Source organism: Callospermophilus lateralis, chromosome 20 (genome assembly GCF_048772815.1).
Source record: "Callospermophilus lateralis isolate mCalLat2 chromosome 20, mCalLat2.hap1, whole genome shotgun sequence".
In the NCBI taxonomy this organism is placed as follows: domain Eukaryota; kingdom Metazoa; phylum Chordata; class Mammalia; order Rodentia; family Sciuridae; genus Callospermophilus; species Callospermophilus lateralis.
This window is the reverse complement of record NC_135324.1, coordinates 533,817-558,390: the sequence shown is the minus strand read 5'-3', so window position 1 is coordinate 558,390 and position 24,574 is coordinate 533,817. Positions and strand designations below refer to the sequence as shown.

The 24,574-nt window shown below is 38.9% G+C and overlaps 1 protein-coding gene across 1 annotated transcript in view; it reads left to right on the top strand.

Annotated features, from left to right (window-relative positions):
• LOC143385608 (uncharacterized) overlaps positions 1–16,263 on the top strand; it is a 30,026-nt gene extending 13,763 nt beyond the window's left edge. The window contains exons 2-3 of the mRNA XM_076841101.2: positions 7,359–7,485; positions 12,410–16,263. Of these exons, the coding sequence (XP_076697216.2) occupies positions 7,359–7,485; positions 12,410–15,144 (2,862 nt within the window). The 3' untranslated portion in view covers positions 15,145–16,263. The remainder of the gene's footprint in view (positions 1–7,358; positions 7,486–12,409) is intronic.
• Positions 16,264–24,574: the final 8,311 nt, after the last annotated feature.

Genomic DNA, 24,574 nt, shown 5'->3' with positions numbered 1-24,574 from the left:
ACATAGAGAATCAACATGTTGTTATCTCGCTGACTAATAAAGTAAAAGACACATAATCTCTCTTTTTTTTCAAGCTTTGGATTGCTTCTTTTCAGTTTGATAAAATTGGGCCGAAGAACAGTTTCCTATTTTTTTTTGTTGTTTCTTTGGGTGTAGGAATTTAAGTTGTGTAACAGTGAGTTTAGCAATACATACACAGGGGAAAAAAATCAGTGGTAGAGCCGAGCAAATAATTAATATATCTATCAGAAAGTGTATTATATATTCATCATGGCGTATCACCCAGACATGAACAAAAATAAAATCCTGGAATGTTAAGGAAGATAGATGGAATCGAATGCATGAATGTTTATATATTTGTATGTATGTAAATATCTACATATTTATATAATAACTATATATAAATAATACATATCTATAATTTACATATATATGTTATATATGTAATATGTATTCATTGTTTTATATGCAGGGTGGTTTTTTTTGATGGACATTTAGGTTTTTTTCAGGAAATGGTGATTATGGAGAGGGCCGCAGTGAACTTGGGAGTGCAGATAGCCCTAGAGGTAGATTTCATTTCCTTTCATGGTGGTCATGGTCACTGTGGGTGGTCAGCCTGAGCGCAGTGAGGGGTGCCTAGAAAGTTGGTATTGGCCACCTCTGGTGTGTCTTGAGTGTGTTTCCAGAGGGGAGTCAGGAGGCAGGGGGAAAGAGCACATACACATTTATGCATTCTATCAATTCTGTTTTTCTTAAGAACCCTGGATAATCCAGGCATATGCTCAGAAAAATAACTGAGTCATATGGTATTTCTAGTTTTAATTTCTTGAAAGACCCCATATTTTTAAAAAAATATTTTAAAATTGTTGATACATCTTTATTTATATTAAAAAAATAAATAAAGGTGTATCAAAAATATTTTTTTAATATTTATTTTTTTTAGTTTTAGGTGGACACAATATCTTTATTTTAGTTTTATGTGGTGCTGAGGATTGAACCCAGTGCCTCATGCATGCAAGACTAGTGCTCTACCACTGAGCCCCAGCCCAATAGAGTTTATTTTATTTATTAATTTATCTATATGCAGTGCTGAGATTTGAACCCTGGGCCTCACACATGCTAGGCAAGCGCTCTACCATTCAACCACAACCCCAGACCCCCCATATTTTTTTTCATGATGTCTCTACTTGTCTATATTTCTAGTGAGAGTGTCCAAGTGTTTTCTGAAATAGAATTGTTTTTTAATAATTTCAAAACAACAAAAGATTACCTGCTCATTGCAGCACATGCTGTGTCTCAGGTATTTGGGGGGTTATTTTGGGAGAATCTCTTGAGCCCATGAGAGGTTCAACGTAGAGGTCCATCTAAAAATATAATAAGATGTTCAGGAATAAATTTCCCCAAACAAGTGAAAAAATTACATGATGAAAATTACACCACATATTTTAAAAATTAAAGATCTGAAAAAAGATGAAAAATCGAATGTTCCTGGATTTGGAAGTCAAGACGCCAATCATTTCCATATTGATTTAAAATTCCAGCGCAGTCACTGTCAGGATCTCTGCCTGTTTCTTTATGGAAATTGACAGTCTGATTCTGAAGTTCACAAGGAATCAATCACAGGGGCCCCCAAACAATCTTGAATGAAAAAAAAAAAAAAAAAGCAAACTTGCAGGACTCATGCTTCTTCTGATTTCCAAACTTGCCATAAATCCACAGTAATCAAGAGAGGATGGTACTGGCAGGAGGACAGAAATGTGGGATGATGGAATAGAACCAAAAAAACCCATTTGTAAACTAACTTGAATGAATAGTTTCTGAACACGTGGTGCTGGAATATCAGATATATACTTGCAAATAATTAACTTGGAGCCCCTTTCCATTTCCTATATACAAGCTCAAAAATGGACCAAAGACCTAAATTAAGGAAATAATATTATAAAACTCAAAGGAAATATAAACTCAATTTCAGAGGATATGGAGACAGAGCGGGTCCGCGATTCTGGTCTCTCCATTACACCTAAAGGAGACAGTGATCTGAGAGGTGAGTGAGTGACAAAATGAAAGGGAGGTGTCTGTGGCCTGGGAATGTGGTAAGACTTGGGAGAATTGAAGTTCCTGAGATGAACCCCAAGTTTGCCCTGTGGTTGGTTGGTGGTGTGGGCTCTGCAGGCAGACAGATCTGGGTTTGAATTTCTAACCCTGCCCTGTAAGAGCACTGTGGTCTTAGACAAGTCACATGACTTCTGTGAGCCTCAGTTTCCTGGTCGGTCCAGTGGGGATGGTAATAATATCGACTCTATAGGATAAACATTAAATTGGGGCATATAAAGGGCTGATTTCCCTGGCTGATGCACTCAGCAATACATTGTAGTATGTGTTAAATGTGATTTTCTGGTTATAAGGGTTTTTTTTTTTTTTTTTTTTCTTGGTACATCCTCTTTTATCCACGTTCTTCTATCATAATATTCCTTTGTTGATTTGATGCCTCATTAAATTTTAAGTTCCTTGAGGTTACGTGTCCTCAGCACCTAGCAAGATGTCTTGCACCCTCGTACTCTCCAAGAACCAGAGCACGTTTACTTAATCAGTAAATCAGGCAGCCAGCCATTAGGCAATTCAGTTTTGTAAAAAAAAGTTTGAAGACTGTCACACTCAAATATGCATAAAATAAAAAGTATAAAAGCAAAAATCACTGTGTCTAGGCCATGGGTATAACTATCAAATTTGTGCTTTAATATGAATGTACACTAAAAATAAAGAATAATTAACGTTTTTTTAAAGGTGGGTGTGTTAGGAGTGGTTTGTAAATAGTGCTTCTGCTGTGTGACTCTCTCAGGGCACTGAATGTGTGGGTATCACCACAAAGGGGCACTGTCACCTCTCTCAACCCTGGTGACACACAGGCTCGTTGAGTCTTGGCTGAGCTCCTGGATTACTATATTCCACTCCTAGTGTTGATCTCCCACTTTGGAGAGAGAAAGCTTGCCTGTCTCAGTGCCAAGGATAATTTTGTCATAAGCCGCCTAGGCGTGGGCACAGTAGTTTTACATTCTCCTTGGATGTGGCTCAAGTGGTAACGCGCTCGCCTGGCATGTGCCGGCCGCTGGGTTCGATCCTCAGCACCACATAAAAATAAAATAAAGATGTTGTGGACAAGATGTTGCTGAAACCCCCAGCTCTCTGAGCAGTTTCTGGTCTCTTATCCCATGCTGGCAACCGGTCGCCTGATGTAAGGCAGACCTGGCTTCTCTCTTGACATTTGGATAGCCTGGACTCTCCCTGCCCTCCCTGTGGCCGGCTGACATCTGTCCTTCTGGTGATGAGGGCCAGCACTTGATGAGGAAGTTATCTGTTGACCTGAGTGTGTTTCCCAACCTTATAGAAAGTAACTCACAAGTGGCAGCCACCTCCCAGAGGCAGGAGTGAGTGGTTAGGTCTTTTGACAAATAGGCTACCTGTCACAGTATGTCTCCAGTGTTTGTAGGGGAACTTGAAGGGCTGTGCCTTCCTTAGACACCTTGGTGTGAGCCCTAAGGCCCAGGGCGGATGCTGTGTGAGGCTTCCTAACCTCTCTGAGACAGCTTGGTGTCCTGGGGTACAAGTCAAGTAGTTCACATCTGTTCATTTTCAGGTTGCAGATGCGCATTTAGCTGTCTGTCCAAAATTAGGGACCCCAAAATGGCAGAGGCATGACATTTCTAGGAGCCCACGTGACATTCCGTTGTTCCTGACTTCTTTAAGGCTCTTGATCTTCTGCTTTTGATAATGACTTCAAAATTCATGCTCATTGGCTAATCAAGAATCCCACACGGGGGACTTTATTTATTTATTTATTTATTTAACAAACCTGAGTTTTTTAAAGAAAAAATTATTCTAATTTGTTATACGTGACAGCAGAATGCTTTACAATTCATAGAACACATACAGAGCACAAATTTTCATATCTCTATGTACACAAAGAATATTCCCGCCATTTGCGTCTTCATACATTTACTTAGGGTATGATGTCCACCTCCACCTCATTCCACCATCTTTTACAAACCTGAGCCTTCTTACGGGACACCTGGTGTCCACTTGAGGCCAGGGGTTTTACTGCAGGAGTAATGAGAGCATTCTTGGTTCTTGGCTGTGAGCAGTCATTCTCATATTGCAAAATGGTTCCTTTATTCAGTCATGACTCCCACAGTCATCCCTTTTGCTAGCCTTTCATTAACCAAAGTAAAAAAAAAAAAAAAAAAAAAAAAAAAAAAAAAAATTAAGTCCCTGACGTAAGACAGCCCAGCAGGACTTTGAACTGAAGTCCTGTCCCTCAGAGACCGCATTCTTCATCTGTGTGGCCAAGGGGGACGGCTCAGTGCTGAAAGGTCCCTGGGTTAAATCTCCAGAACCATGAAAAGAATTCAAATATAAGACCAGAGAATCCTTTACCATGAAGCCAGTGTGTATTTGGAAGGGACGAGGAACAGAGTGTGGCTCAGGCTGAGGAGGTTGAACTTCATGAGGCGGGCGTGAGGGAGGTAGATCTAAGTCATGTTTGGTTAGCAGATATTCTGATCTGACAACTGATGGGAAAAACCTGTCTAGTTCATTGTTTCTGAAGGAAACAAAATGGGAATTTGCAGTTTATAGGGAGTCGATGAAAATTACAGTCAATAACTTGGGCCTTGTAACCTGCATCCCAACTGGACAAAATGCTGCAGGTTTGAGCCCCAAACTTATGACATCTCTACAAGCCAGTGGCAAAATGGAATTATTGGATGACCCATTGTTAGGGAATTGGCTGGTGTTGGCAAATTCACATGCTTGTTATTGCAAGTGGTGGCTGAAAAAAAAGAAGATGAGCGGTCCGTACCTTAAAGCAGGTGTAGCTATGTGTTTGTTCATTGGTGAGAATTGTGACCCTGGGAGAGGAAGAATGTCACACTGGGTAAAAGGAATCTGGGGAATGGGGACCTCACAGATTTCAAGTTGGGCAAATGTTTATTCTCATCAGTTTCCTTGTGGACTACGTGAATCCAACAGGCTACTCATTGAATTTGTTTTTCTAGTGTCTTTTGTAAAATCTTGGTGCCATCTAATTCCACTTTGCCCAAGTACTTAAATTTTTAACTTATTACGATGTGATTTCTTTCCTAAGCAAATCTAGGCTGCAACAGTGAGTTCACATAGAATGCTAAATGTCAACCCCAGACGGACACAACTGTGTTTTCTGAAACTCACTTTTTAAAAACTGGCGTATGAACCTGTGGACTTGGTACTTCCTGTGGGACATCATGTTTCCCAAACAGGACTCAGTTCAGAAGTTTAGTGTTCAAAAAGATCTCTGTTCATCCCAAACAAACCTCAAAACTCTCCTCCCCCTCCCACCCAAACCCAACAACTATTTATCCAGCTAATCTTTCCCAGAAGATTTTTACGACTACAGTTTTAATTTTTTTTCAAAGTGTACGTGTTGTACCATGTCAGGCTTACTGTTGACCATGCCACCAAATCTTCGAGGCAAACAAAGAAAATGTCTCCAATCAACATCAAATAAGAGCCGCTCTCTGGTGGGGTGAGTGGTGGTGGTGGTGGATGACCCAGAATACCCAGACCCTTCCTGCGACTGACCCTGAGAAAGGGAATCCCTACAAGGTCTGAGCTGGCATTGGGACGAAGGTGATGCTTGGTGGGAGCAACTGCCTCTGGGCGAGAGCAGGGACCCTCAGAAGCCCATGAGATGCAGATCATCCCATGGTAGAAGAGTCCTCAGGCTCCATCCCAGTCTCTGGAGATGTGAACCGAAAAGTACTGATTCCAGGGAATGAAATGAGATATTCCCATAGAAGAAACTGGAGTTGCAAAACAAGCTTCTGTGAACCATGCTTCTTGTCACCAAAATGGACCATGCAACGAGTCTGTGGATTCTGTTGTCCCAAAAAATAGAAGCAAAGGACTGGGGGCTGGGGTTTGGTGGTAGAGCACTTCTTGCCTTGCATGTGGGAGGCACCGGGTTTGGTTCTCAGCGATGCATGTAAGTAAATAAATAAAATAAAGGTCCATCAACAACCAAAAAATATATTTAAAAAAAAAAAAATGAAAGACAAGCCAACAGGAAACACCAAGCAGTCTGTTGAAGCATCTGGGGTGTCATGCTGGGAGTAGATCATGGCGAGTTCCCATCTCTTTTACCTTGGTAGTTGTTTTGGAGGGTGCCATCAACTTTCTTTAGATGCCCTTTAAATGGGAAAGTCATTTCACCTAGGTCACCTTGGCGGCTGTTTTTGAACTTCATTGAGCAAATGTCTGCCTTCTGACATCTTCTGAGGACTGAATTGTCCGTAGACCATCAGCCCCCTACTTACTCACTCTTCCCAGAGGATAGATAAATGATGAGAGTGGGAATTTGGGAAAAGTTGGTTATTTGGAGGCTTAGCCAAATCTCCCATTATCCGTTTGGTCTACACACGTAACCTCTTGGGACATGAATATGTGCCGCAGTCTGGCTGGGCACTAAATAACTGGGAGGTCAAGAGCCACTTGTAGGTTCAAACAGGAACTACTTTATTGCCCGAACCCCATGGGAACTCTCTAGAACTCCCCGTAAACTCCGCGAGAACCAGCGGGAACTCGAAAGTAGCGGGCACCCAAGGTAGCAGGAGCCGCCTTATTGATGGGCAGCAGAGGTTTATATACATAACTTGCCCCAATCCAGCATCATCCAGTTACAGCAATCAGTCACCATCCTAATAATTATACACAGCTTAACTTAATCACCATCATCCCAATGGCTCATTGGCATCACTTCTCAACCACTCCTTCTGGCAAAATGCCAGGCGCCATCCTTACTTGGCTGTGGCTCTCAACAAATATGTCCCCTGTGGTCTCCATCTCACAGAGACACAGATACTTGGTGGCTCACAAATTGGGTAATGGTGTCGAGAGGGAAATGCAGAATCACTCTTGTCCCTGGATTTTCTTCAAGGAAAACCCACAGCCATTAGGGTGGACCAGAGTCCACAGTGTCCTTCGGTAAGTCAAACTAGGGGTGGGAGAATGTCCACGGTGCCTAGATATCTTGACTTTCCCCTTGGGAAAGTCTGTTACACAGGTCACACTGCTGTTCCATAGGTTTGTCACCTTGAAAACACTTAAAATTCGAGAAGCATCCTTCTTACCACTTTTTTTTTTTCATCTGATAAACATACAAATGTATCTTATAAAACACAAAATGAATGAAGATGTATGCTCTTGGGTGGATGCCTTAACTTCACATTTTATTAAGTGCAGCAGATGCCACCCCTTTTGGAAATATGTCGCTCTCTTTCAGTTGGATAATAGACTGTGTTGTAAAAGCGACTCCCTTCTTATTTCAGGAACATTTGACGTTCAGGGATGTGGCCATTGACTTCTCTGAAGAGGAGTGGGAGTGTCTGCAGCCTGCTCAGCGGACCTTATACCAAGATGTGATGTCCGAGAACTACCACAACCTGGTCTTCCTAGGTGAGGCTTCAGGATTTCTAGTTATCAGTATCTAATTTCCTTCCTTTGCAGAATAGTTGTGAGGAGCTTTTGCTCTGTATGAATGAGTTTTAAGATTCTCGCTTTCAAGAAAGACGTTTGGACAGCTTGTGGTTTGTAATGTCAGTGACATCTCCACTAATCTTTCCTCTCTCCCTGTAGGTTCTTCATTTTAGATTACTGGTATATATATATAGTAACAGTGACACAAGGTGTCATGGTCTACAAGTCACAGTCCAACTTCTTCCCTTTACTTTGATTTGATTCCTTTACTCTGAAACTTGGAAATAGATCTCAGGATCTGTACGATCTGTATGTTAAAATTTCTTCCTAAAAATTTTAATGGGTCTGCTTGCAAAAATGTATTTTTTAGAATTTCTATTACATATATGATATATGATATATATAATTTACTATATATAAATCATATATTTAAGTCATATATAATGTTACAATTAAATGTTACATATCACATAGATATTATAAATAATACATGCTATAGTTATATATAAATTATGTTTATGACATATACACACACACACACACATATGGTAAGTAGAAATGCTAGAAAAATATTTTCCAGATATTACATATGGTAAGTAGAAATGCTAGAAAATTATTTTCCAGATGTATAATATATACATATGTATATGTGTGTGCCGCAGTCTGGCTGGGCACAACTCACGAGCCACTTATCAAGCAGAAACGAACTTTATTTTTAGAACACACACGCTGCAGCACACGAGCTCTTCAGGAATTCCCTCAGAGCCCAATTGCCACCACTGGCTTCCCACAAGCCTCCCAACCCCCCCCACTCCTCCTGCTCTTGAGGCTGATTGGCTGGGTCGCATGGGCGGAGCCAAAAAAAGTCCCCCAATGAGTAGCTCCGTGGTCTGAAAGGGCGGGGAAACAGCCCAATGAGCATCACCGCAGAGGAGTCAATCAGCTGGCAGCTGGAAGTTTGCTGGGGCCCCTTCGGCTGTGGCTCTCAACATATGTGTGTGTGTATCTGCACAGTTCTAGAATATAAACATCAGTAGGTATAAGGAGAATTCCAACATATAGTCATTATTTTGTTTTTCAATCAATAAATCTTAATGTCTCTAAGCCAAAATGGAGCACCTTTCTCAGGAGCAAAGGAAGGAGCCCTGGATTTGCGGAGACCAGAAGGAGTAGCCATATATACCCACGTGGTTAGAAATGGAGGAGACAGAGGACTCAGTTGGGAGTTGCAAAGGTTAAGGAGGAAGTCAGATTTGAAACTGTTGGTTGAGAAGCAAGCATGCAACAGAAATGATTTTTCAGAAGTTTAGGTTGATTTTTCTTGCTATCATAGGACACATACAGCTGTATGTTTTATCATGCTTTCAAATTCTTAAAAATCTGTCCCTTCAATGATGTTCTCCTACATTCAAGTTAGCAGCCCAAACACTTCCCTTTGCTTGGGATGGTCAGCATATGACAGCTTTCCCATTACCTGGGGGTCTCTAGGGAATGTGCACATTTCTGAAGACCTCTAGCCAAGCCGTTGTAGTATATTAATATCCCAAAGCTGTTTCTGTCATATCATCTCTGTATTTATTTATTCATTAAAATTTCCTTACCAGAGTTCTTTATGAATTCTTAGAATGGATTTTCTGTGAATTTGTTCTGCCATGAGATGAATATCAGTGATTCATAATGGCTGATCTTTGAGGATACATAGTCACAGGTGGAAATTGTGGTTACGTAAAAGGGTGTGTAAAATCAAGCATCTGTGGTTATTCAGAATTTTTTGTGGTTAATTTCATTTTTCCTTTTTTGTTTCTTGTGTTTTATAGAGGATGTTTTCTCATATCCGTTAATAACATTTTTGTCTTTCACCTGCATTTTATAATTAGGTGGCAGTTTCCATTCTTTGACAAATTAGGGCAGTGCAAGTTGAACTTAAGATATGCATTATCCTTGAATATAAAATTATACATGTTTGTATTTGTATAAACTTTGCACTTGGCTTTTTTTTTGGGGGGGGTGGGTTGCTTATTTTGTTTTTATTTTATTTGTTTATTTATTTATTTATAATTCAACCTATGTAGCTACATCCCCAGTTTCTTTTAATTTTTATTTGGAGAGATGTTCTCACTAAGTTGCTGAGGAAGACTTTGAATTTGCAATTCTCCTGCCTCAGAATTCCTGTAGCTGGGATTACATTCATGCCCGTCATCTATATGTGGACACATCTGTTATTAAGTTTAGGACAAAGACCATAACTTTTTATTTTTTTACACATCTCTTTATTTATTTTTTTAGTTGTAGGTGGACACAATACCTTTATTTAATTTTTATGTGGTGCTAGGGATCGAACTCAGTGCCTCACGCATGCTAGGTGAGCGCTTTTCCTCTGAGCCACAACCCCAGCCCAAGACCATAACATTTTAAAGGTAGCTTTAAAAAATATTGCAATTTTGTTTATTTTTTACATATTGTTTGAATTTTAATTCTGATCAAAATTACACAATATAAAACAATAGTATCTTAAATATTTTGAGTATACTGTTCAGTGATATTATTTCAAGTTGTTATACAAAATCCCTAGAAAGTTTTTATCTCACAAAGCAAACATTCAATTCTCATGAAAACAAGTTCCATGTCTGTCTCTTCCCATCACAAACAGCAATCTCCTTCCTGCTCAGATAATCTCCCAAGTTTAGGTATCTCATAAGTAGAATTTTGCAGTATTTATCTTCTTGTTAGTGACTTATTTAAGTTAACAAAGTGTACTTTGTTTATATAGATATTGCAAAATACCTTACTTTTATTGATTTGAAAAAACATACCTTAGTTCCTAGCCACCAAACTCCCTCATTGGCTCATTTACTTATGATTCTCTGGGTGTAGCCTCCCACAGCGCTGGGGTTGCACTGTGAATCACCTCTCCTGACAACCTCACACATTATTTCTTAAGGAATTCTTCATGTGCACAATATCAGCTTTTTTTTTTTCCTTTAAAAATTTTTGTCTGATTTTATTTCAGTTTTCTGCATTTTGATTTTTTTTTTTTTTTTTTTACTAAAATTCTTGCAAAAGGTTATTTAGTGCTCTTTGGGTCATGCATAACTTTCCTACTGCTCAATTTCTAATGTTTAATTTTTTTGTCTTTGTGTGCTGTGCTGTTTTTTAATTGATTGGTGGGTAGAAAACCAGCCAACAGAAGATTGATATAGTCATTTGGGAAACAGTAAGGAAGTTACTAAATAAATCAAAAAGAGGCCGAGCACAGTGTAAACACACTTGCTTGTAAACACAGCTGATGGGAAGACATTTCAGGTTTGAGTCAAGTCACAGCAACTTAGTGGCACCACATCTCAAGTTGACCAATTTTCAGAAGGCTGGTGTTGAAGCTCTGGTATAGCACCATTGGGCTTAATCCCAAGCACCACATAAAAAAAGATCAATAGTAGAAAGATGAGATCCAGAAATGCATGTACTAAATATGTATCCAAAAGAGATTAGATTAGGATGTTGAAGAGATGTTTCCACGACTGTGTTTGGTGCAAGCATTTTTCACAGTAGTCTAGGCACAGACTCAAACTATGTCCCTATCAATGGTTGAATAAGTACAAATATGGCATTGATATACAATCAGTTACTATTTAGCCTTATTTAAAATCTGGAATTAATATACAATTAATTTCTCTTCTTATAAAAAGAGATGTCCTGTTATGTAAGGTGATATGCAGGACTTTGCATAAAATGAAATAAGGCAAACACAGAAAATCAGTGGCAGCAGCATCTGACTCTCAGTGGGAACTCAGAAATGCAGAGAGTAAAATGGTGGCTACCATGTACGATATTTTGTGGAATGTAGGGGGACTGTTGGTTGAAGTCTGCAAAATTTTATTTTAATGAACATAAGAAAGTCAAGAGTATCATATGGTGAGTGTAATTTATTGTATTATGGATAAATGCTAATAGAATAAATGCAATTTTTTTGTACTAAAATGTTAATTATATGGAATAATGCAAGTGTTATTTCACAGGATTTAGTTATTTACTATGTATATGTACTTTGAAATGCCACGATATACTCAGTAAATGCATAAAGTTTAATTTGTAAAAGAAGTAAATCAGTAAGTGACAAAAATTTTAAAAAAATAGTAAAAGGAAGACATTTGTCTTGATCTCTGGGAGTTGTCTTCATTTAGATAACACTGGCAGAGTGTTATCACGTGTGTATCGTGTGTATTTTTCCCATTAAAAAAATTTGTTTAGGGGCTGGGGCTGTGACTCAGTGGTAGAGCACTTGCCTTGCACACATGAGGCACTGGGTTTGATCCTCAGCACCATATAAAAATTAAAAAAAAATCTTTGCTTTGTTTATTTAAGATTGGTTTATATCTCTTCTTAAGAGCCCATAGACTGTATCCCTGTTAAATATCTGTGGTTTTATAGTCCAGAATCTATCTCTGATCTCCAGGTCTCTGTGTCATGGTAGAGAGAAACTAGTTTTTAGACAGTCCCCAAGAAAATCAAAATGTTCACCTGTATTTCCCATTTCCCATTGTCTACTGACAGAGAAGGGAGTTGGGTAGATTTTTCCTCAGTGCACAATGCTGTATTGTGGAGGGGAAAAGGCAGAGGTTGAGAAAACCAGCACAGGTTGCTTCCCTATCCTGTATTACTCTCCTTAGTAACATACTCATTCTGGATACTGTCAACTCTCAGACGTTTGTGGTAGTTCTCCCAAAGTCATTTTTGTCTGTACATTTTTATTTAGTTTTTATATTTCTGGAGAAATGAAGACCTTAGGTTTATTATTCTGCTACCCTGCTGATGTACTAACTTTGCTTTAATTACATACGATGTTTGCAAAATACATTCATTCCTGTCTCATCTGTCAAATAATTCTTCTTCTCATTTATTTCAGCCATGACATCTCAACATATCCACCAGTTTTCACCAGAGCACGGCATAAAAGATTTATTTAAAAAAGTGATAAAGAGAAGATACGGAAATTGTGACCTTGACTATTTACAACCAAGAAAATTATGGGGAAACGGGAGTGAGAGTGACGGTCTGAAATCATATTATAATGGTCAAAGCCAATTAGTAGCGACTGTCCATAATAAAAATTTCACTGTCAACGGACAAGAACATTTGATATCTCAGAAAAGAATTCAGCTCATGCCCGTTGCTTTTGAGGAGTTGTACGTTTCCAGCGTACTTCCAACCCAATTTTTGAAGCATACAGTTCCTCTGAAAGGAAATTTGGAAAATTTAAGAAGAGATCTTGTCTATGCTTCAGTTTATAACTTGACCAATTTCAAATATAGTGTTGATTTAAACTTTCAGTCAATGATTTCTCTAGCAAAGAAATATAAAAGTGAAGGACAGATTTCTAAAAGAGAGCACTTTGATCATTCCTTTACAAAATGTCCATTATTCTGCAATCAAACAATAATTTGTTCTTGTGCCCAAACTTACAATTATAACAATTGTGAGGATATCCACCCTTACCCATTCTTCCTTAATCAAAATTCGGATGTCGATTTCTGGAATGTCTGCTACATAGGCAATGAAACCAGTCACACCCTTGCCCAGGTGTCTAATCTAAGTAATTACCAGTATGTTTATATTGGTGAGAAAAAATATGAAAGTAGTGAAATTCTTAAAAACATGAGCGTTGGTTGCAATCCCAGAAATCCTCAGTGTACCCATTTTGCAAAGAGCCTGTACCGCAATGGCAAATGTGAGAAACTCTTTCACCAATCCTCTGGGCTTATGACCCATCCAAGAATTCATAGTGAACAAAGGCCTTACAAACATGAGGAAGGTGGAAGAGTGTTCACTCATCCGGCCAGTCTTAGTCAATATGAGAGAATTCCCATTGGAAGAGAGCCCTGCAGGTTCAAAGAGTGTAGCACACCATGGGATTGCTCCACCCTGTCCACACACCTCAGATACTTTACAAGTGAGAACTTCAACTACAGAGAAGGTGGCAAAACCTTTAACCCAGAATCACCCCCCGTCAAGCATCAGGGAATTCATGCTACAGAAAGGCCCCCCAAATGGAAAGAATGTGGCAAATCTCTTAGCACTTGCTCTGTCCTTTCTAAACACCTGAGATGGCATGGTAGTAACAAGACCTTCAGGTGCAAAGAGTATGGCAGACCTTTTAATCAAAGATCACACTTCACACAACACCAGGGAATTCATACTGGAGAGAGAGCCCCCGAATGTAACTGTGCCAAAGCTTTCGATAATGCTTCAACCCTTTCTCAAAACCAAAGGAATCTCGTGAGAGAGAAGCCCTACAAATGTAAAGCACATGGCAACCTTTTCAGTAAACTCCCCAAACTCAGTCCACATCCGAGTGTTCATACTAGAGGAAAGCCCTACAAATGTGAAGAATGTGGCAAAGCTTTTATCCGAAGGTCCTACCTTACTCAACACCAGAGGGTTCATACTGGAGAGAAGCCCTACACGTGTAAAGAGTGTGGCAAGGCTTTCAAACAAAGATCGCACCTTGCTCAACACCAGAGAAGTCACACTGGAGAGAAGCCCTACACCTGTCAGCAATGTGGCAAAGCTTTCAGTCAGAGATCATACATTACTCGACATGAGAGGGTTCATACGGGAGAGAAGCCCTACAAGTGTAAAGAATGTGGCAAAGCTTTTAATCGGGGATCAAACCTTATTCGACATGAGAGAATCCATACTGGAGAGAAGCCCTACAAGTGTACAGAATGTAGCAAAACCTTTAAGGATCTTTCATCCCTCACCAAACACCAGATAATCCATACTGGAGAGAAGCCCTACAAATGTAAAGAATGTGGCAAGGCTTTTAATCAAAGATCCTCACTAACTCAACACCAGAGGATTCATACTGGAGAAAAGCCCTACATGTGTGAAAAATGTGGCAAAGCTTTTAATCAGAGATCCACGCTGACCCAACATCAGATCATTCACAGTGTAGAGCAGCCCTACAAATGTGAAGAATGTGGCAAAGCCTTTCCGTATTCTTCCAGCCTTACCAAACACCAGCGGATGCATACAGAAGAGAAGCCCTACCAATGCGAAGAGTGCGGAAAAGCGTTCCCATATTCCTCCAGCCTTTCCCAACACCAGAGAATTCACAGCGAAGAGAAGCCCTACAAATGCGAAGAGTGCGGCAAGACGTTTCCGTATTCTTCCAGCCTTAACAAACACCAGAGGAGTCATACTGGAGAAAAACTCTGCCAATGTGAAGAGTGCGGCAAAGCCTTCCCTTATTCCTCAAGCCTTACCAAACACCACAGGATTCACACTGATGAGAAGCCGTGCAGATGTGAAGAGTGTGGCAAAGCTTTTCCGTATCCCTCCAGCCTTACCAAACACCAGATGGTTCACACAGAAGAGAAGCCCTACAGATGTGAAGAGTGCGGCAAAGCTTTCCCATATTCTTCCAGCCTTTCCCAACACCAGATGGTTCACACGAAAGAGAAGCCCTACAGATGTGAAGAGTGTGACAAAGCTTTCCCATATTCTTCCAGCCTTACCAAACACCAGCGAGTTCATACTGGAGAAAAGTTCTGCAAATCTGAACATTGTGTTAAAGCACTTGAGGAAGATCCCACCCTTATCCCAAACAAGAGGGACCATAGCAGAGGGAAACTATACTAAGGTGGAAACATGTGACTGTCTTCGACAGTTGTCCCCACCTGACTCAGCACTTGGGAATTCATCTTGCGGAGATATAGTGCCAGTGTAAAGGATGCGGCAAAGCTGTTAATAATTGATCAGATGTTACATGAACTCAGAGTGCATGAAACTCTAAACATTTAAGTAATGTGCCCAAGTCTTTATTCAGATTCTGAAATTTCTTCAATATCAAAAACTTGATACCTGAGCCAGGCACGGTGGCACACGCCTATAATCCCAGTGACTCAGGAGGCTGAGGTACGAGGATCGTGAGTTCAAAACCAGCCTCAGCAACTTAGCGAGACACTTGGAGCTCAATGAGACCCTGCCTCTCAATAAAATACAAGAAAGGGCTGGGGTTGGGGCTCAGTTGGTTAAGCACCCCTGGGTTCAATCCCTGGTACCAAAAGAAACAAACCTGATACCTGATGTGAATGTGGAAAGAGTCATCCAAAATACATGCCTTAAATAACAACAAAGTATTTGTAATGAAGGAAAACCTTGACAAATGTAAAAAGTTTAGCAATACCCTTATCTCTTCCTCATATCTTGATTTATATGAGAATTATAAATGGAGCTAAGTCATATAAGTATTGAAAAATGGGACATTATCTTTGCATAAAATTTATTTAAAGTTATTAGCTCATGTGTAGAAATTTAAAAATCATCCTATCATAGAATGATGCAGAAAACATCTCTAAAAGATATAAATTTGTTATAAGTCAAGATTACTACATATCCACATTTTTTTTAAACCTGAGAGAACATAATTCCCACAGGTTTCATTATATATCAGAAGAAAACTTGTTCCTGAGAGATTTCTCTTTTTTAAGAAAAATTTTTAGTTGTAGATGGACATAACACCTTTATTTTGTTTATTTACTTTTATGTGGTGCTGAGGATCGAATCCAGTGCTTCACACATGCTGGGCAAGTGCTCTACTGCTGAGCTATAGCCCCAGCCCCAGACAACTTAATCTGTTGTTGTTGTTATTGTTGTTGTTGAAACTATGCTATGGACTTTGAAATACGTTGTTCACATTATATATGCTTTTTTTTAATTTTTTTTTTTTTTTACTAAATAAAAGTATTAATGTGCTAACAGTGTTCTGTATGGAATCATCATGTCACAGATATCAAACTATAAAAGCACACTATTGGGTAAATAGTGGCATAACATCTCTATTAATTATTATTCAATTTACTTGAAGAATATTATTCCTATGAGTCATATCATTGTTCATTTTTTTTCTGCTTATAATTATTGGAGAAATAAAGACAGGTATAGATAAGGTATGGGCATATGAAAGTAAGCCCCAGATTTCTGTATCTTGAGTAACAAATTTTTAAATTTTCATCCTGCAATTCTGGAGAGTCACACAACTTCCCAAACAGGGTAATTATTTTAAAGACCTCAAAGGCAGAGAGCAGCCAGCACCTATTCAGGGAAAAGGAGGGTCATTGGGGAGAAATACTCCCAATATTTTCAAGAGAAATGTGGTCAGTTACATGTTGATCCTTCCTGGCTCTTGACACTTCATGTACAGAAACATTCTGAAAGAGTCAGGCAATCCCTAAAAGTAACCCCTGAGGATACTTGACTGACTTCAAAGAATGTAGGAAAATATTTCTTCCCAATATTGACCTCCTGTTTATTCTTGAATCCCTAGCAGGGAAATATAACCAGGAATGTGTACAATAAAGCGGATAAGAAAGAGACATACCCATGGAGCACTTAAACTTCCCACACAATTTACTTAACAGTCTCATGCTCTACCAACTGAGCTAGCCGGGCACCTCACAATTTACTTAATTAAATATCTTTGTACTTTTCCTACCTCTTTTATTGTACTTTATAATATATAATGGTAATTATGCCCTTGGGATGGCAGGGTAGACAGTATATAGCATAGACTCCCCAAACTTCTCTATGATAGACTGTTTACAAGATACTATAAACTAAATCTGTCCCTTTTTTGGTCTTACAGGGACAGGACATGGAGAAAAACATTGGGCTCCATTGCCAAAAAACAGGGGGGCCCCATGCTTTGGGGCCCACGACCACAAATATACGGGGCACTGGAGGAACCCAGCAACACCATCAGGGTAGTGCCCAGGACACATTATCCATTAGATCCCTCACTAGACAAACCAGAGGGAGTGCAGGATTGGACATCTGCGCCTCCGCCAGAGCAGTACTAACTCCAGAGATGGGAGTTCAAATCATTCCCACAGGGGTAAAAGGGCCTCTTCCCCAAGGAACAGTAGGCTTATTATTGGGACGCAGTTCTTCTACTCTAAAAGGACTTTTGATAAGTCCTGGGGTAATTGATCCCGATTATGAAGGCAAAATAAAAATTATAGCCAGTTCTCCAAGGGGTATATCAGTAATTTCACCAGGAGATAGAATAGCACAGTTATTAATAATACCAAGCCTACATGATAAATTTTCCAGTCGTACTATAGAAAGAGGTTCCAGAGGATTAGGCTCCACAGGTGTAGATTGGGGTATGCTTTCTTTAAATTTAGATTCTCGTCCAGTGCTAAAACTAAATATTCAAGGACATGAATTTAATGGGCTACTGGATACAGGTGCAAACCTTAGCATTATCTCTCTTCAAGAATGGCCAAAACACTGGCCATTACAACAAGCCACTCAAAAGCTTTGAGGCCTAGGAGTGGCAACTAATCCCCGATTGAGCAGGTCTCATAATAATCATCTCATTATTAATGACTCTTAAATCTTGCAATAATCTTCATTTACCAGATTTCTTTTTGATGACAAAAATGGGAGTATTATGGGGAGATACGGAAGGTTGTATATGTCCCTCCGCTAATTGTTGTTTGACAGGTCATGGGCTGCTTGTATCTTTTCTTTAGTCAGGGGCCACTGAGGAACCTTTCTGATTTCCAAGTAATTTTTATTGTCTCAGTGACCCCTCCTGAAACCCAATCCATGTCTATCTGTTTTTTGATCAATTTGTATTGGTACCATTATACCTTGTCCTTGTTCTCCTAATCCTTTTTCTTTCTTAAAATCTTGTCTAGCCATAATAGTGGGCGCATTTGAGTTGATGTTATTTGTTAATGTTAGACCTAATTGATCTAGAACATCTCGTCCCCATAAATTTATAGGAAGATGATCCAATACATATGGCTGTGTTCCTTCACTTCCTTCACGATCCTTCCAATCTAATACCATAGCATTTCTATGGGGATTAGTTGCCATTCCTAGGCCTCGAAGCATTTGAGCACATGTCCTCACACTGAGAAAAAAAGATTTCTTATTGAGATAAGCTGCTAACTATGTACAAACCTGTTCAAAAGTTAAAGCACATGATTACCCTTATTGTTTTATGTGTTAGTGCTTTGGCTCAAAAAAAAAAAATTCTACACATGTTGATTTAAGCTGACTGGAATATGTAAATGTTGCAATCTAAAGATCAGTTTTAGGGATAAGAAAACCAAGGTAACGGTAATGATGTTTCTGTGATCCTTGAGTTTTGGTTTCAGATATGGAGGTGACCATGGCCATTCTTTTTCTTCCAGGGGTCATGCCCGTACCTTTCCTCTTGTATTCATTCCATGTCATTTCACACAGGATAACTTAGTTCTGAGGTGTCATTTTGATTTTTTCTCTGGAAAGTGTACATTGTAATTTGGGAGTCACAGGGGAGCTTCTGCATTTTTAAATTTTCAGTCTCACATTAAGATGTGTTGTGGGGAGCCACACTGAATGACCACTTCTTCCAGTCCTGAAGCAGGAGGCTCTGACCAGTCACTACATTTGTGGTGACTCATGGGCCATTACCCCCATACCATAGGCCTAATTTTGGGATGAAACAATGTAAAAAACGGAATTCAGGTACTGCCAGGAGTGATTGATTGATTCAAGTTTTTGAGATAGGCTAAAATCCCTGTGCAATTAGAACATGCCATCCGGCTCTCTGCAAGAGACTGTCATGTCACTCAAGGGACTAAATGAAGGGTTTACTCCTAGGGAAATCAAGGGAGATTTACAAGAAGAGTACATAACTGTAATCCAATGTCTCCAACAGAGATTAACTAATGCACCCAGCCCAAATTTTTGGAAGGGTCCCTGACCAAAGAAAAAAACAATAACAACAACAACAACAAAAAACATAATTGGCTCACAGAAGAGCCAATCTGGGTTTATCGGTGATCCCTTACAGGGGAAAAGTTAAAATAGCTCACATATTAGTTGAGGAACAACTTCAGGCTGGTCATTTAGAGCCCCCACACTCTGCCCTTGGAACACACCAAGAGATAGGAGAGATAGGACTAGGACTCTCTTTGTAATTAGAAAAAAATCTGGTAACGGGAGATTATTACAAGACCTAAGATCTATTAATCGTGTTATAGAGCCCATGGGAGAGTTACAATATGGGCTTCCTTCTCCTACAGCTATTCCTTTAGATTATTATTTGATAATAATAGATCTGAAAGATTGCTTTTTTTCTATAACTTTGAACCCAGATGACTATAAAGAGTTTTCCTTTAATGTCCCAGCAATTAATTTTAAAGAACCAGTTAAAAGGTATTGCTGGAGAGTGTTGCCTCAGGGAATGCGTAACAGTCCTACCCTATGTCAAAATGTTGTGACACAGGCTATCACACATGTGAGAGAGAAATTCCCTGATGCATATATTATTCATTTTATGAAAGACTACTTTTAGCTCATAATAACCCAAATGTACTCTTAAAACTTTTTGCCCAAAGAGATGTCACTCACAGTAATGGGTTTGTGCATTGCACCTCAAAAAGTGCTAAAGATATCTCCTTTTCAATATCTAGGCCATGTGATTAAAGGGCATACAATTCGTCCTCAAAAATTACAAATGAGAAAGGTCGATCTCTTGTAGAATGAGCTCATTTATCTATTGAGCTACAATTACAAAAGCTAAAAGGGGGGGAGATAGGACTAGGACTCCCCAAAATATCCTCAATCATGCTCTGTTTTCTAAAATTTTCTAAGTTGTGACTCAGAAGGTTACTCTGCAGCTGAGTGACACGTCTTCCACAGCAACAGGCCCTTTAAGCCTAGTTTGGTGGAAGGACTTGCAGACTGCCAATGGAGAGGACCAGATCCAGTGATCATGTGGGGCAGAGGTCATGCCTGTATTTTCCCAGAAGGTGCTTTTCATCCTATTTGGGTTCCTGAACACGCCATCAGGCATGAAGGACCTAGAACCAAGATTCAAACAACTGAAGAGTGACCCAGAGATGCCAGACTTAACTCCCTCCAATAAGAGGAACTCTCGAAGGAAGAGAGGAAAAAATATGGCCCAGAGAGACCCAATGGTGAAGCCACCCTTATGGAAGAACCTGAAGAATTTGACACCGCAGGTAAACAAATGATTAGACAGCAAGGAAAAGTTAAATCTCCAAATCTGATGCTCACTGCAGTAATAGCTCTATTGAGCTGTCAGGTAAAGGGGAATCAGGGAGACACTTACTAGACATATTTTCCAGATCCACCTCTAGTACACCCAGCAGTGTGGACTGGATAATCCATCCCAGTGTTTACTAATGACTCATTCATGATAGTAGGATTTACAGACACCCCTATTACTCCCAACCATGTCACTGGTTTTAATTATTCTGGCTATCATGCCCAACTACCCTTGTGTTGGTCCCATGATAAATATGCTGGCTGTCCAAAAGTGTCGTTTGGGGAAAAGACAGCAGTTGGGGGACCAAGTAATTATACTGTTCCTGGAGACTAAAAGCCTTAGATCAGATCAGTTATTAAAATGGGACTTTCTCATAACCAGTCATCTCAGCAGAACATCCACGAATACCTCACTCTCCTATCACTTCTGCTATAGAAATTGGCACCTTTCCTAAGTGGATGGAATGTATAAATACTTTTCCAGTACAGCATGAGGTGTGTAGAAATGGTGGGTATATTTTGGACTGGTCTCCTAAAATTGACAAAAGGCAGTTATGCAAGGGTAATGCCATGAATCCTGGAGGATTTGTTAGTAGCATCCTGACCTTCAGCGAAGGTGGCATTCAGAAAGATGTTTGGTGCTTAATTTCTCCCTCAAAATTCTTACATTTTACTGACAAACATTTACCAGACTTTGTAGGCAAGAACTGTAACAGTTCTTGCTACGGCTTATGGGCCTGTGTTCAATCTCTTTATGTTTTAATTACAGGAAACATAAAAGTTAAAAGGGAAGATGATAGATATCTTGTAACATGTAGTAAATGTAATTTAACTAATTGTGTCATCAGAAATAATAGAGAAAAAGGAACGATGATGCTGCATCACCCCTCTTTTGTCTTATTACCAGGAAATTTTTTCAGAGCCATGGTAGGCTGATTCTGGTTTTCAAGTCTTACAACAAATACATGCCCAGCCAGCGAGACCTAAGTGTGCTCTTGAACTCATAATAGTGGGAGTTGTTGCCTTGGTTTCTTTTATTGCTTCCATGATTACAGCTTTGGTGGCCATATCTCAAATATTCAACATGCACATTTTCTTAATAATTTGGCTCAGAATACTTCCAAGGCTCCTCACAATCAAATAAATGTTGATGAAAGAATTGAGACCAAGCTAAATGCCTTAGAGGCTGCTGTCATGAATATAGGTAATGACCTTTCCACTTTGAAATTCAAAGAAAGACTTAAATGTCATGCTAGCTATAAGTATGTGTGTGTTACTGTTGCCAAACACAATGCTTCTTAATGGTATTGGGAGAAGGTTCAAAACCATTTGTTGGATATTTGGCGGAATAATGATAACAGCTTGGATCTTTTGGAGCTGCATCATCAGGTTCAAGATATACAAAAAAGTAAGATTGATTTTTTGGATCCTACTTCTTTAGCTAATCAAATACTTAAAAAATTAAATGGCGTTAACCCTGGAAACGTTCTTAAACACTCTGCATGTTATATTCTTTTCTTGTTCTCGTTGCTACTTATTTTCTCTTGGGTTGTAATTGTAGAATGTTGTGCCCCCAGAACAGAATTCAGGGACTCGAAATAATGACCCATCACCTGCTTTTTCAAAGAAAGAAGGACAGATATGTGTGAAGCCCCTCTGAATGACCCATGCCTTCCAGGAGGCTCTGGTACATTTGTGGTGACTTGGGCATTGTCCCAGCTCAGATAGAGAGGCTGGTCTTCAGTTGTAGGTGTTACCCATGAGGGTTGAGTTACACTCACTTGTCCCTTGTAACCCTGCTCCTCTGGCCTTTTTTGAACAGAACTTTCTAAGAACAAGAGTCCCCCTAATAAAAGCTCTCTTCTGACTGTGGTCACTCTCTCTTACCAGCCTCTCATGACTTTCTCTTACTCTCCCTTTTGGGAAGCCTGAGGTTGAGAGCACAGAAGCCATCTTGAGCTTGTGTAAAGGTAAAGTGTGTCTGTGTTTTATTTGGTATCCCTGGAAATTCACACTAGTAACCTTAAGTTCAGCTGACTGTGCAGGTCAGGGGCAGCAATTTGTAAATGTATGGGCAAGAATTTGCCTGACCTGGGTGGGCAGCAATTTGTAACTGCTGTTCACACACACACACACACACACACACACACACACACACACTTGTGGCTTATATTTTTCAAGAGAAAAAGCAAAAGGAAAAATGGCCTTAGGATGACTAGATATCCCAAAGAAAAATATATATATATTTGGATATGTATTTCACATCATATACAAAAATAAAAATTTTAAAAAGGATCAAAGGCCTTTGTGTAATATCTAGAAGCATAAAACTCATAAAAAAGAGTTTAGGAAATTTTCATTACTTTGGATGTGGTGATGCCTATTTAATATTTGTATTTATTGTAATCACGCCAATCAGAAAAATCCCTGTATAAAAGTGATATGATTTCATTCCATAAATGGAATTTTTAAATAATTTTGCTTTCAATATTTACTGTTCAGCTACAAAAATAGTATTGATATATCAGTGCTATATCCTGAACAAATGCTGAACTTTTTTATTTAAATAGTTCTTTTGTGGAGACCTTAGAATTTAATTCACATAAAACCATCCATCTGTTTTTAGATTTAGATATAGTTTGTTAGTTTCACTTCACAATTTCTAACATGGATTGTTGTTGTTATTGTTTTGGGATCCCAGGAATTGAACTGGGGGACCCTTGACTTCTGAACCACATCCCCAGCCCTATTTTGTATTTTATTTAGAGACAGTGTCTCACTGAGTTGCTCAGTGCCTTGCTTTTGCTGAGGGTGGGTTTGAACTCATGATCCTCCTGCCTCAGCCTCCCAAGTCACTGGGATACAGGCATGCGCCAACCATGTTCAGCTCAGATATGGCTGTTTTTATTGTGTTTTTTACTGATTCAATAACTTATTAAGTCTTTTTAGATTTTATATGTCTAAGTCAGTTTTGATGGAAGTTTTATAAGAATTTGTTCACATTCAGTTGTTTATAATATGCCCTTAACATTTTCTCAATTTTTTTGTGGAGTCTGTTTTGATGGTCTCACTTTTATTTTTGATATTTATTAACTTGAGTACTCTCTCTCTCTCTTTTTTCTTGGTTAATTGAACAATCAATTTTGTAAATCTTTTGAACAATCAAGATGTTTTCTTAATTCTTTCTTTTGTCTGTTTCTTTTATTCTTGCTCTATTCTTTGTTAAAATTTATCCTCTGCGCAATTTGATTACAGCTTGCTTTTCTTTGTCTAGTTACTGTATAAATTTAGGACTTTGTTTGGGAAGTTTTTCCATTATAATGTAGGCTTTTGTGGTTATAAATTTTCTTCTGAGGGCTACTTTACCTGCACCTCTTAAGTTTAGACATGTTTGCTTTCATTTTTATCCACCTAAACTATTTTCTATGTTTTTCTTCTTAAAGAGTACACTGTCTAGTTTGGAAAATTTTTAATTTTCTGGTTTTTTAACTTAATTTCATAGTAGTTACAAAAGATACTTGTCCTGATTCCAGTGCTTTTAAATTTATTGACATTCTTATGGCTTTAAAATGGCAAGTCCTGCATAATGTTTCCCATACACTCGAGTAAAATGTGTATTCTACCTTTTTGAGCAGAATATTCTTTATAGTCCTCTAGACCTAGTGTAGTTATATTGTTGTTCAAGTCGTTTTGTTTTACATGGACTTTTTGCTAGTCATTTCATTCTTTCTTGAAAATGGGATATCACAAATTATTCACCCCTTTTTGTAGGAATTTCTCTTCCTTTAATCCTGATAGTTTTTACTTCACATATTTTGGAACACTGTTTTCTGACATGTATATATTATAACTTAGTTTGTGAGATTTCCCACTTTATTGATATGTATTATATATTTTAGTTTTTAGCATAAATATGCATATATATTTAATATATAATTTAATATATGTAATTACAAGTATATATAATGTTCTTGTCTCTATCTAACAAATTCTGTCACAG